General features: G+C 40.9%; 1 protein-coding gene across 1 annotated transcript in view; it reads right to left on the reverse strand.

Annotated features, from left to right (window-relative positions):
* Positions 1-14,140, reverse strand: part of IQCE (IQ motif containing E) — a 95,729-nt gene that overhangs the window by 80,352 nt on the left and 1,237 nt on the right. The window contains exons 2-6 of the mRNA XM_089682595.1: positions 13,047-13,164; positions 10,855-10,905; positions 7,612-7,654; positions 3,405-3,551; positions 1,143-1,274 (exon numbers count right to left, since the gene is read on the reverse strand). Of these exons, the coding sequence (XP_089538721.1) occupies positions 1,143-1,274; positions 3,405-3,551; positions 7,612-7,654; positions 10,855-10,905; positions 13,047-13,100 (427 nt within the window). The 5' untranslated portion in view covers positions 13,101-13,164. The remainder of the gene's footprint in view (positions 1-1,142; positions 1,275-3,404; positions 3,552-7,611; positions 7,655-10,854; positions 10,906-13,046; positions 13,165-14,140) is intronic.

Genomic DNA, 14,140 nt, shown 5'->3' on the forward strand with positions numbered 1-14,140 from the left:
GATTTGTTTTTTCCTTCAGCCAAAATAAACAACACGGATGGACAAATTTCCCACTGCGGCTATTGTATTCTGACAACCAGCACTGCCAGCTGTTACAATGCCTGAACAGTGTCTGCAACTGATTAGATGCAGGTGCTGTTTGGCCAACAGTTTTCCATCAGACCCTTCCATTTTTCATTTGCAGGAGGTTGGAGAGGAGGGTGCAGACAGAGCCACCCAGGGACCAAATCCGTGGCTGAACAAAAGAAAAATCACAGGCTTTCCCCATCCACGAAAAACAGTGTGGATGGAGAAGTCTCCAGGACCAGCGATTGTATTTAACAGCTGAATACCTGAACAGTGGCTGCATCTGATATGAAACTGTTGCTCTTCAGCTGAATGTTTTCCACTCGACTCAGGTGATTGTTAAAATGACATTCGTCAAGTCAGATAGTGCCAGAGGGCTACTCGCAGCTCAAGAGAGGAATGGTTTCTGCTACAGCAGCCATTTCCAACCTTGCTTCCTTGTTTTGATCTCCCAAAGCAATGTGGAGAAAAGGAAAAAATAGGATTGGTCACTATGGGCAGCACTGGATATATAAAGTGCTTATAATCCTCGGACATGAAATATGAACAAAGCATATCCCTCTATAGTGTGTATTTGTCTCTGTCCAGAGCACTGAGCGTCATTTCTGTCAACTGCTTCATTCCTCTGCTATTAGCATAAATAACTTCTGACAAGTTTTCCTGGCACCAAGAGAAACAAAGGTGACAGGGGAGGGATTTCCAGCAGATTGACAGCCTCAGTTCTGTTCCTATGTGCTGTGTGAAGGGGGTGGGTCTCTTCCCTCCAATCAGCTCTAAGATCTCTCCTCACTGACATCTGCAGTGTGTAATTTCAGCTCTCTGCCCCCTTTTTTCTGAAATCTCAGACAAGCTGTAAAAAGTCTGTGCTTTGAATGGATGTAGATAAGAGAAGAGAGCAGATAAACAGGTACAACTTATGTAAGAGGAATTGTTTCATCTCTTTACTTTACTTGAGGCCAGTCTCTTCACTGAGTATATGTAAGGTTTAAATCCACTTTAAGACAATTCCATCCCTATAAATAAAGCCCGCTGTGTGAGCTTGAACCTTGTTGCCTTAGCTAACATTTTACAATTACCGTTACTGGAGGAGCGGGAGTATTTCGGCTTCTTCATCCCGAAAGCTTCCTTGAGATACTCCGGAGTACTGCTGCCAGGATTCACCCAAGCCTGCCCGGTGTCAGTGTCTGATTTCAGGGGCTGAGTCAGGCCTGTGTGGAGGAAGTAGAAGATCACAAGGAAGAAACCCATGAAGCAGTAACAGCAATGGCCACACAAACACTGCAGTGTATAAAACTACCAACATCTCCCAGTGAGATCATGTAGACTCCATGTAGATGTGAGTGACACACAGACATCACTTTTGTATTTACTTTCATGTTTGTCTGGAAGAAGACCTTGGGGGTTATTTACTAAAACTGCATAGTGTCAAATCTGGAGCAGCTCTGCACAGAAACCAGCTTTCAGGTTTTATTGTCAAAGCTTAACTGAACAAGCTGAAGTGAGAAGCTGATTGGCTACCATGTACAGCTGCACTAGATTCGGAGTGCTCCAGTTTTAGTAAATCTCCCCCCTTGTAACTATTTTTCTATTGTAGTCAAGGTAATTTTTAATAAATCTTAAGGTTTTTTTTCTGCATTTCATAAATGGTCAAATGGAATAAAAATAATCTGTTTTTACTTTACACAATACAATACTGTATTCCAAACTATCTGATTGCTTCCTTTTTATGCAACTTTGAAAACAAACAGCTGAATGTGAATGAAAGGTGCACTCACTCTGGGCACAGCTGAACTGAATCATGACCAAGTTCCATTGTCCCCCCTCCCCCCACTCCTGCACTGGTCTGCACTCACACTGGGCTAATAGCACGTGTTCCCAGGCGTACTTTCATCATCTCTGCTAACCAGACCACAGTAAACCCTGCTTCTGTGCTCAGTTATCTATGGAAGGTTCTGGGCTTGGCCACGATTTACACTCACACTGAAGCAAACTTAACCAGACCACAAGTGAACCGTGACCAGGACCACATCTTCCAAGTGGTCCTGGTCATGGTACACTTAACCATCGCGGGGCACAGTTCACAGCACTCACCCAACACAAGCAAGCCAATGTTTCATGGTTCCACGTCTCCCTGTTTTTGTGTATATATATATCTATCTATCCATTCAGTCGTATCCAACCCTTGGCGATTGCATGGACCATCACTCGTAAGCGACTTTTTCCATGAATTCTCAAAGCAATTATTTTTACAGGGTAGGTTGCCAGGTCTTTCCCCAACCCCTACCATGCAGGAGATCCCGCATGGCCAGGGATGAAACTAGGACAATTTAGACAGGATCCAATTAACCTACCAGCATGTCTTTGGAGTGTGGGAGGAAACCGGAGCACCCGGAGGAAACCCACGCAAGCACAGGGAGAACATGCAAACTTCATGCAGGAGGCGCCATGGTCGGGAATCGAACCCATGACCCATTTACTGCAAGGCAGACGTGCTAACCACTAAGATAGAGATATATATATATCTCTATCTTAGTGGTTAGCACGTCTGCCTTGTAGTAAATGGGTATATATATATATATATATATATATATATATATATTTTTTTTTTTATATCCCAATATGGAATATGCTGAGATAAATGGGCTAAAATAAATAAAACATACAGCACACATATGCCATAGAGTAGGGGTCTCCAAACCTTCTACACATAAGGACAGTTTATTGACCTTCAGATTTTTGAGGGGCTGAACTGCGGCCAGTGGGAGCAGAAATTTTCTTGCCATCAATGTCAGTAAACAGTAGCCCATCTATGGTATAAGGGGAAGGAATGGTGCCTCATTGTTGGTGTCAGTAGGAGAAATAGTTCCCCATTGTTGATGTCGATTGCAGAAATTGTTGGTGTCAGTGGGATGAATAGTGCCCCAAGGGCTGGATAAAGGCAAGCGTAGGGCCTCATCCAACCCCTGGGCAACAGTTTTGAGACCACTGCCATAGAGAGTACAATATAGCACACAGTAACCCATCCAGCAATTCTATTTAGGTTCATAACTGTGAAGTTCTCAGATATCTTCTCTTTGCTGATCTTGCTGATCCTTCTGCTCTCTCCTGCATTTTGCAGAGCTACCCTAGAGGTCCAATACACAATTCTAGTACAGGTTATGAAAGTGGCAAAAGGTGGAGATTGATGGAGGTACTTCACTTGATGGGATCTAAATAGTAAGACTAGCAAGGTTATTACAATTATAAATCTCCAGTCAAAACATAATTTTTAGTTGTATATTTTTTTCAACAAACATGAATATTAAAACACAAGATACAAAATAGGATTAGATACTTACTATTGCCTTGTTTAAGTGATGTCAACCACAGATTTCTTGGCACCTTGGCCATTGGGTTCTCTGTGTGCATCTGACCTGTCCCTTTTAAGGACCTCCATACTTGTGCCTTTTTTGGGTGCAGCTTGGCACTGGAGAGATAGGGGGAGTCTAAAAACAGAACAATAATGACTAAAAGGATCCATCTGCAATAGACATCCATTATCAAACATATACAGTTGTGTTCAAAATAATAGCAGTCAGACATCACAAACCTGATCAATCACTGTTTTTGGTAGAAATGATATTTCTACATGGCAAATAATTTACTAGCAGGTGTAGTAGAGCAATAGAAATCCAACAGACCCAACAGTTATGACATGCATGCTTCTGATTCTGTGTAATTGAATCACTAATTGGAAGGGGCATGTTCAAAATAATAGCAGTGTGGAGTTCTGTTAGTGAGGTCATTCATTCTTTGAAAAACAAGTGGCAATTAGTGCCCTTATTTAAGGAAGGAAGGCAGCAAATGTTGTCCATGCTGGTTACAGTGCATTTCTCTCTGAAATTCTGAGGAAAATGGGTCGTTCCAGACATTGTTCAGAAGAACAGCATACCTTGATTAAAAAGTTGATTGGAGAGGGGAAAACATATAAAGAAGTGCAGAAAATGATAGGCTGCTCAGCTAAAATGATCGCAAATGCTTTAAAATGGCAACCAAAACCTGAAAGATGTGGAAGAAAGCGAAAAACTACCATTCTAATGGCCTATGTGAAGCCAAGCTATCTGCAAGAAGCCCCCGCAAAGTCCCACTGTTGAAAAAAAGACATGTGCTCAAGAGGTTACAACTTGCCAAAGAGCACATTGACTGGCCTAAAGAGAAATGGCGCAACATTTTGTGGACTGATGAAAGTAAGATTGTTCTTTTTGGGTCTAGTGGCCGGAGACAGTTTGTCAGACGACCCCCAAACACTGAATTCAAGCCACAGTACACTGTGAAGACAGTGAAGCATGGTTGCGCAAGCATCATGATATGGGGATGTTTCTCATACTAGGGTGTTGGGCCTATTTATCACATACCAGGGATCATGGATCAGTTTGAATACATCAGAATACTTGAAGAGGTCATGCTGCCTTATGCTGAAGAGGAAATGCCCTTGAAATGGGTGTTCCAACAAGACAACGACCACAAACACACCAGTAAACGTGCAACATCTTAGTTCCAGACCAACAAGATTGACGTTATGGAGTGGCCAGCCCAATCCCCGGATCTTAATCCAATAGAAAACTTGTGGGGCGACATCAAAAATGCAGTTTCTGAGGCAAAACCAAGAAATAGAGAAGAACTGTGCAATGTAGTCCAATCATCCTGGGCTGGAATACCTGATCACAGGGGCCAGAAGTTGGTTGACTCCATGCAACACAGATGTACAGCAATTCTCAGAAACAATGCTTATACAACTAAAAAATAATTAAGTGATTCAAAGGAAAGCAAAATCTTCAAACATTTTTCAGTTTATATAGTGAATGTTTGAGTTTGTAAAGAAGAATACAAACACTGCTATTTTTTTGAACAGTCTAATATCCACTTTTCTTCAATTTTTTTTAGAGGAACAACACAAATTTGATCTATTTTTCTTCATGTTTTGATTTGGAATAGAATGTGTAGTGTTCCCAATGCATTTGTGTGTATGGAAATAAAAGCTATTAGAAGGATTTTGAGCTGTATTCACTTTTTTCAACACACTGCTATTATTTTGAACACAACTGTACATGATAAAACTTGGCCTGCACTTCTATATCACTTACATCAAAGAGGCTATGATAAAAACTGCAGAGGTTTATTTTGGTCAATTTCCAGCCTTGTAAGCTGCATAACCAAACTCTTCCCTTAAATGATTGTTTGTTCCCAGAACTGGTTATTCACTTTAGTTTGATTGTGAGTAAATGACCTACTTGTGAGAAGTGGAAGGACTGCAAGATCATTTGTGATCAACCATTTAAGAATATACAGTGCTATCCTCCAGAAATGTCTACATCAATGCATCAATCTGCTTTTTATTAAAACAGGTAGCTGACCACCGAGCTTACCACATTCAACCCAGAGATTGGTCTTTTTTATTCACCTAGCAGCTAAAATTACCATTGCGGGAGTGTGAAAAACGCCCTCACTTTCAATTCGCAGGTTGAAGCATAAAGTCTCATGAATTATGGTTCATGAAAAAGTCGCTAGTATTGCTAATAGACAAAGCCAATTTCAAGTATGGCCGACTTTACTCATTAACACCTTCACGTCGGCGCCTCCCAGCCCTTTAAGGGTTTCAGAAGCTAGGAGGCGGGGTTTAGGGTCATGTGACCGCCGTGACACGCCATCACGGCTGTCACATGAGCGGGAAAGGTCCCGATCGAAAGAGGAGATCGGGACCTTCCTGTGAGTACCAAACATGTGTGCTGGGAGCGCACAGGGCACGCGCTGTCAGCACATATGTTCTTTAATAGAACGCAAATGTGCGGCCGCTTGGCGTCTAGGCCCAGACGCACATTTGCGTTCGGCCGGCGTGAAGAGGTTAAAGTAACCTGTCATACATTCATAAAAAAGCAGGGGTGGCGGTGGATGTGGTATACTTGGATTTTGCAAAAGCGTTTGACACAGTTCCCCACACATGGCTAATGTGTAAGGTGAAGTCTACGGGCTTGGAAAAATCCGTATGTAAATGGATAGAAAACTGGCTAAAAGATCGTATTGAAAGTAGTGGTAAATTATTCATACTCTGAATGGTCTAGGGTTGTCAGTGGTGTACCCCAAGGTTCAGTGTTGGGACCCTTACTTTTAAATATATTTAAAAACAATATAGGGTCTGGGATTATAAATCCCATTTCAGTCTTTGCAGATGACACCAAGCTGTGCAGAGGAATAACGTCCTTACAGGATGTCTCCAACTTACATGCCGACCTTAATGCACTGTTTAATTGGGCAACTATGTGGCAAATGAGGTTTAATGTTGATAAATGTAAGGTTCTGCACTTGGGGGCTAAGAATATGCATGCATCATACATACTTGGGGGGGGGGGTACAACTGGGGGAATCAATTGTGGAGAAGGATCTTGGAGTTCTGGTAGATAACAAGCTTAATAATGGCATGCAATGCCAAGCTGCGGTTTCTAAAGTGAGCAAAATCCTCTCTTGTATTAGAAGAGTTATAGACTCCAGAGAGAGAGAGAGAGATATCATATTCCCCCGGTACAAATCATTAGTAAGACCTCATCTGGAATATGCAGTTCAGTTTTGGGCACCAATTCACAAAAAGAACATTGGGTAACTGGAGAAAGTACAGAGAAGGGCAACCAAACTGATAAGAGGAATGGAGGAGCTATGAGGAAAGATTAGAGGAGCTAAATTTATTCTCTCTTGAGAAGAGGAGATTAAAGGGGGATGTGATCAACATGTATAAATACATCAGTGGTTCATATAGTGAACTCGGTGTAGAGCTATTCACCCTGAGGTCATCACAGAGGACAAGGGGGCACTCTTTACGTCCGGAGGAAAAGAAATTTAATCTCCAAACATGGAAAGGTTTCTTCACAGTAAGAGCTGTGAAAATGTGGAATACACTCCCTCAAGAGTTGATTCTAGCCAGATCAGTAGAGTGCTTTAAAAAAGTCCTGGATTCTTTCTTAGATACACAGAATATAACTGGATACTAACATTTATAAGTAAAGTTGATCCAGGGAATATCCGATTGCCTCTTGGGGGATCAGGAAGGAATTTTTTCCCCTTGCAGGAGCAAATTGGTTCATGCTTTGCTGGGTTTTTTTGCCTTTCTCTGGATCAACTGTGGGTGTAGGATTATAACTTTTTTTTTTAATGGTTGAACTGGATGGACTTTTGTATTTTTTCAGCCAGACTAACTATGTAACTATGTAACCTCCCTCCCCCCACAATCTAATTCTGGTTGTCTGTTGTCAGGTAGAGAACAGGGTTCGATTGGCACTTTTTTGTTTTTTACATGACAACTTCTCTTTAAATGATGAATAAATCCCTGTTTTTTTCAGCTTGTATAACGGATGCCATTAGAAGCAAATGCATTCAGTTTTATTCAAGGTGCTGCTGTACTTTGCTACAAACTTTCCGAGAGAAAAAAATGTTAAATGATATGATACGTTAAATGTAATACTCTCTTGCAGAGATGGTCAATATGGAAAAAAGTCACTGGTTGGAAAAGACACTCACTTTGTGACCTAGGAGGTTTGCTGGCTTTCTTCTTCTTTACTTTCTGCACAGAAAACAAATTAATATTTTAGCAGTTATATTACTAAAATATACTTTTACTCTTCATCCACTGAAATTTTAGAAAAGATTTAGATGTAATGTATTGATTAAAGAATTGGTTTATATGAACACATCAGATATTTAAAGCTCAACTCCAGGTACCATTTTTTTTTTTTTTTTTACAGATTTTAAACTTTTTATTTTTTTTTTAATAATCACTGCGGCTCTGATTTGGGAAAAAGCAGAGGGAACAAGTAGAGGCACAATATCCAATTTGGTGTCTGTCTTAGGCAGCATTCTGATGTGACATAGAGCCAGCAGTACAGTTCCCAATGTACTTTTTGGGAGCAGCTGAATAGAGTTTACAGAGAACTATTAAAGGGAAAATATACAATTATTTTAGAAAAGATTAAAGTTTTAAAACTGTAAAAGTTGGAAAGGGATGTTGGAATCCTATTGCCCGACGCCTGAGACATGTAGTTCTGGGCACCGGGAAGGTAGTTTCTTTCTACCTATAGCCCTGCTGCAGACAAGGAGCAGGGCTCACCTGTAAGGTGAAGCAATCGGTGGTAGCGCTGCCGCCGATTGCTTCCACACAGTGACAACCTCTCCACGCCCCCCCCATGAGGTTTCCAGGGCTCTGCTTGCCCATCTACGGGCCTGGCTTGCCGTCGGCTAGAGTGGAGGGAGAGGGAGAAGAGCGGACAAGACCCGACCACACAATTTTGCGGTCTTGCAACGCTGCACCCAAATGAAATTTATGTCCTTTATTCCTGTGTGTTTTTTACTATTTGTACTATGAAAAAAAAAAAAGACCAACAATTTTGAGAAAAAAAAACAATATTTTTGACTTTTACTATTAACCATTAGCCGCCCGGCCAATGGCCGTTTGGCGGCTTCAGATGTGCCTCTTCATTCCGGGTGCACGCCATTTGGCGTGCTCCCGCACATGCGCCGTTTGCGGTAATGCAGAGCGGCGCAGCAGCGGGATCTGTCACGGGCCGTGCACCTCGGACACGGCCGATGACAGATCCGAGTACCGGCTCCCGTTGCTGGTACCATGTGACCTGCTGTGACCAATCACAGCAGGTCACATGACAGTTGTATACAATGGATGGCTTCATTCATGATGCCATCCATTGTATACTAGTGCCTAGTTGTGAATGGTCACAGCTAATCACATGCACTTGTCATGTGATTAGCTGTGACCAAATCACAGCTAAGCACACAAAAAAAAAAAAAAAAAAAAGCTGAATGAATCGATTTCATTCAGGTAAATGCTTGCTTATAGCAAAGTAATTCTTTGCTATAAGCAAATTGTGTAAAAAAACAAAAAACAAAAACAAATACTGATCGCTTCCCCAAAGTAGTACAGTGTTACTATGGTAACATTGTACTACTTTGGTCATAGTAGAATATGAAAAAAAAATCTTAAAAAAAATTAAAAAAAATGTAATAAAAAATTAAATATAATATAAAAATAAAAAGAAAATTAAAAAAATATATATATATTTTTTTTTTTCATACTGTCACCAGTCAGTGTCCCTGTTAACCGCCATGCCAGTTATATGATGACGCTGTACTGCACTGGTGACAGTATGTAAAAAAAAAAATAGTGAAAATTATTTTTTTAATTTTTTCATTTTCCGAAAAATTATGACATAAAAATACAACTTCAAAAAACTCGCCATGCCTCTTATGAAGTACGTCGGACTGTCTACTCTGCAAAAAGGGGTCATTTGGGGGGTATCTGTACTGTTCTGACATTCTTGGACCTCAAGAAATTAGATTGGCTGTCAGTACTTCAGGATTGATCAATATTCAGATCTATACCATAGTTTGTGAACTCTATAACTTTCCTACAAACTAAAAAATACATCCTAATATTGGGTTATTTTCACCAAAGACATGTAGCAGAATACATCTCGGCCTAAATTTATGAAGAACAATTATTTATTTGTAAACTTTTATAACAGAAACAAAGAAAAATGTGTTTTTTTTTCAAAATTTTTGGTCTTTTTTTGTTAATTTAGCAAAAAATAAAAACCCCAGCGGTGATTAAATACCACCAAAAGAAAGCTCTAGTTGTGTGAAGAAAATGATAAAATTTTAGTTTGGGTACAGTGTTGTATGACCACGCAATTGTCATTCAAAGTGTGAGAGCGCTGAAACCTGAAAAATGGCCTGGGCAGGAAGGTGTAAAATTGCCCGTTATTGAAATGGTTAAACATGTCCAATAAAATTTTTTTTAAAAAAATCAAATTTCGTCATAAACTTAGGCCAAAATGTGTTCTGCTACAAAAAATACCAATACATGTAAATTAATTGGTTTATGTGAAAGTTATAGCGTCTACAAATGGCGATATATATACTGGAATTTAAAATTTTTTTTTTTACTAGTAATGGTGGTGATCAGCGACTTATAAAGTGACTGCAGCGGACATTCTGACACTGGGGGGAACTGACAAACTGTCACTGACATCCCCAGTGACACTAATACAGTGATCAGTGCTAATAAAAAGCACTGATATTGTACTAATGACACTGGGTAGGAAGGGGTTAACGTCTGGGGCAATCAAAGGGCTAACTGTGTGCTGTTTTACTATGTGAGCTGTGCATGCTTTACACTGTAAGCACGCTGCAGTGTGTAGGAGCTGATAGGAGAGAGATCTGCATTGTTTACATACAGGTCTCTGCTCCGTCAGTAATACTTGGAGATCGCCGGGTGCCGGCAGGGAATCACTGGCCGGGACCCGGTGATTGACAGCCGAGGCTGTGAATGGCAGCGTGGGTAGGCCATTCACAGCCCCCTACCCGGAAATGCAAAATCACGTATATATACGTGATTTTGTGCAGCCGTCCCGCCCTGTAGCAGTATTTCTGATACAGGGCGGCGCGAAAGCAGTTATAGTGGAAAATAAAAAAAAAAGTCTTTTTGTTCAAAATTGTCGGTCTTTTTTGTTTAAAATGTAAGTGTAAAAACTGCAGAGGTGATCAAATACCACCAAATGAAAGCTCTATTTGTGCGGAAAAAAGGACATAAATGTAATTTATGTGCAGCATTGCATGACCGCGCAATTGTCAGTTAAAGTAACGTAGTGCCGTACAACAATAAATGGCCTGGTCAGGAAGGGGGGTGAATCTTTCGGAGGTCAAGTTCTTAAAATTTACCCCAAGCCATTACAGTTTCTTTTAAATTCATACCTTTTCTGTGTCCGATTCATAGGTGATAGCTGAAACTCCATCGTCATGAAACTAGAAAAAAAAAAAACCACAGTTGTGAGCTTTTTTTTACCACTGTGCATTTAGTCTGTTTTTTGCTCATTATTCAGTGTATCTAACTACCTCTTGTTTATTAGGCTTTAACCTCCCTGGTGGTCTAACTAATCAATATTTTTGAATGTCAAAGTGGTACGTTGTTTTGCATGGAAATTTGTTGTTTTATATTGTAGGCCTGTAATTCTTAGGAATAACTTAAATCTGTTGAAACAAGAGTCTAGGATACATCCCGGGTATGATAAAGTTTAAAACACAAAATCATTAATTATAATATAATAATTTAAAAAAATAATATAATAATAAATGTAATTCAATAATGTAATCAAACCAAAAACACTGAAATTTGACATAGAGCACCAGAATCATTTTCAGTGTCTGATGACGAATTTTTGCACGAATCACTATCGCTCAGTTCTGCAAGTGATTCTAATTCACTATCTCTGTTTTCTAGCTGGTCTAAAACCGCTTTTGACCTAAAGGGATGCTTTTTGGATGTCATCAAGTTTCCAGGCATAAAGAATGGTAAAAGTGCAGGCAGGGCACCGGACAAAGCACTAGGGACAAAATTTAGGTGAAATGGTTTGATACAGTAATGTAATACTAACAGAATACAGTGTATTGTGTATGTCATATTTTTACTTTTTTGAATCACCTGCCGTCTCCACCCCCCCCCCCCTGCGTCCTGTCGCTCACATGGAACGGAACCCAGAAGACAGATGCCGGCATTGGCTGGAGAACATCGCGGGATAGCAGGATAAGGTAAGGATCGAGGGATCGCAGGACAAGCACTGCAGTATAATCCCCGGTGTGCCTCGGGGTTACAGTTTTTGGTACTGTAAATTAACACCGAGCCACACTCGGGATTACCACTAGGAAGGTTAATTAATAATAGTTCAAAACCTGTCTGAAAATAAAATATATTTACCCTTTTAATATGTGTGTTTTTTTTATAAGTACCACATTTGCAATTTTATTTTACATGTGTATCGTTTACAAATAATCAGGAACATAATGGTATGCTGTAAACTGATGTAAATATGTAGCCATGGACGCATATGTGCGGTGTGTGGGCGTTAAAAAGAAGCTTCAGTCTCCCCCCAAACAAATTAAAAGTCAGCAGCTACAAATACTGTAGTTGCCGAGTTTTAATATAAGGGCACTTACCTGTCCAGGGATCCAGTGCTGTCCTCACCCAAGTTGCTTCTTCAATGGGCTTTGGGTCCAGACAACAGCATCTCAGCTAAGGATGACCAGAATAGCTGACTTACCACTGCACATGCACAAGCTGCGATGCCCTTTCTGAATGGTCCTGCAGTCTTCTGGGACCTGTGATGTGTCCCAAAAGACTGTGGGTGAAGGGGGGGGGGGGGGGGGGGGGGAACTTCCGGTTGGATCGTCTCGCCGGTCAAGGTGGAAGTAGGAGTGCATACCTGTCAAAACCCATGGATGAAGTTCTGCTTTAAAGCGCACTCTCTTTGTTGCAGCACATATGCGTGAGGTGGGCAGCAAAAGGTTAAATAAAACCTGACATGAAAAAAAAAATGACATGGGTTGTAATTGCCATGCTCCCTGGCTTCAATCATTTCTGAGTAACAGACCTGCTAAAAAAACAAAACAACAACTTGTATGCTTGTTCTGAGTCTCAGCCTGCAGTCTGGGGTCTGCAATGATAGTCTAGGATGCCAAGATGTGTGTCTGTGGTAGCGCTGGATTATCAGAAGTGAGAAATTGGTGCTTTTGGATATGACCCACAGGGAGTCCTCCTCGGCAGTGGCTGGTGACCAAAGTGCCAAATATTGCAGAGGAGGGGGAGGAACAGTGGAACTTCCACTTTTGGGAGAATTCCTGCTTTAGGTTTTCTGTATGACAGGACCTAACTTCAAGCAGATGCTCATAAGCATCCAACAGTGGAAAAGACAAGCCCATTTGGATATATTAATATTTTATTGATACAAAAGAATACATTTTGTGCTAAAGAGCCTAGTCTTCTAGACGAGCACTGGCTTGGGCTCCAAAAGGTTGTGTGCTTACAAGATTCATGATGCAAGTCAACTTATGGCCTTCTGCAAAAAACCTCCAGTGATTGTTAGCCTAGAGAGAGGTTGTATAAAACTTACTGCATCCTCCAGCTCTTCAGCCTCTGTTCCATTTTGAGTGGCTAGCCAAGACATTCCTTAGTAGGGTGCACCAGCTATTGGAACAACAATTCCAACACCTCATCCAAATGCTGGAGGCCTATAATGATTACAAGAAACTGGCATTATAAAGTGTTATAGTGTTTATATGTCTACAAACACATACATAAGGCTGTCAAAATACTAATTGCTTGGCTGTTTTGCCAGCTCTTTGACTTCATATTGGTAAGTACGCCATTTTATCTGGGACAGTATGCAGATCTGGAACATCAGAGACTTATTCTGGGTTAGTTCACCTAAATGTGCTGCAAAATATAAACACCCTGAATGTATTTCTTATTAGACTCTAAAGCACAAATCTATTTTTTAGCTACAGACCTCAAACATGTAAGGTGTGACCTTCTTTGGGATCCTAACCCACACAATACACACCAAAAATAACATAATAATAATAATAAATAATATAACACTATGAATATTCAGTTGTAGGTGGCATTGGATAAGCATAATATTACAGTAGCTTCTTGTATATCTTTTAGCCTTCACTGGTGGGGCCTCATTAATCCTAAAACAGAAGCGTTCCAAGGTGTCCACATGTCTACTGAACCAGAAGCGTTCCTAAGCGTCCACATGTCTACTGAACCACAAGCGTTCCTAGGTGTCCACATGTCTACTGAGCCACAAGCGTTCCTAGGCGTCCACATGTCTACTGAACCACAAGCGTTCCTAGATGTCTACTGAACCACAAGCGTTCCTAGGCGTCCACATGTCTACTGAACCACAAGCGTTCCTAGGTGTCCACATGTCTACTGAACCACAAGCGTTCCTAGGTGTCCACATGTCTACTGAACCACAAGCGTTCCTAGGCGTCCACATGTCTACTGAACCACAAGCGTTCCTAGATGTCTACTGAACCACAAGCGTTCCTAGGCGTCCACATGTCTACTGAACCACAAGCGTTCCTAGGCGTCCACATGTCTACTGAACCACAAGCGTTCCTAGGCGTCCACATGTCTACTGAACCACAAGCGTTCCTATGCGTCCACATGTCTACTGAACCAGAAGCGTTTCTAGGC

The sequence above is a fragment of the Staurois parvus genome, unplaced genomic scaffold (assembly GCF_062004578.1).
Source record: "Staurois parvus isolate SC_StPar_1 unplaced genomic scaffold, SC_StPar_1.0 ptg000018l, whole genome shotgun sequence".
NCBI lineage: Eukaryota > Metazoa > Chordata > Amphibia > Anura > Ranidae > Staurois > Staurois parvus.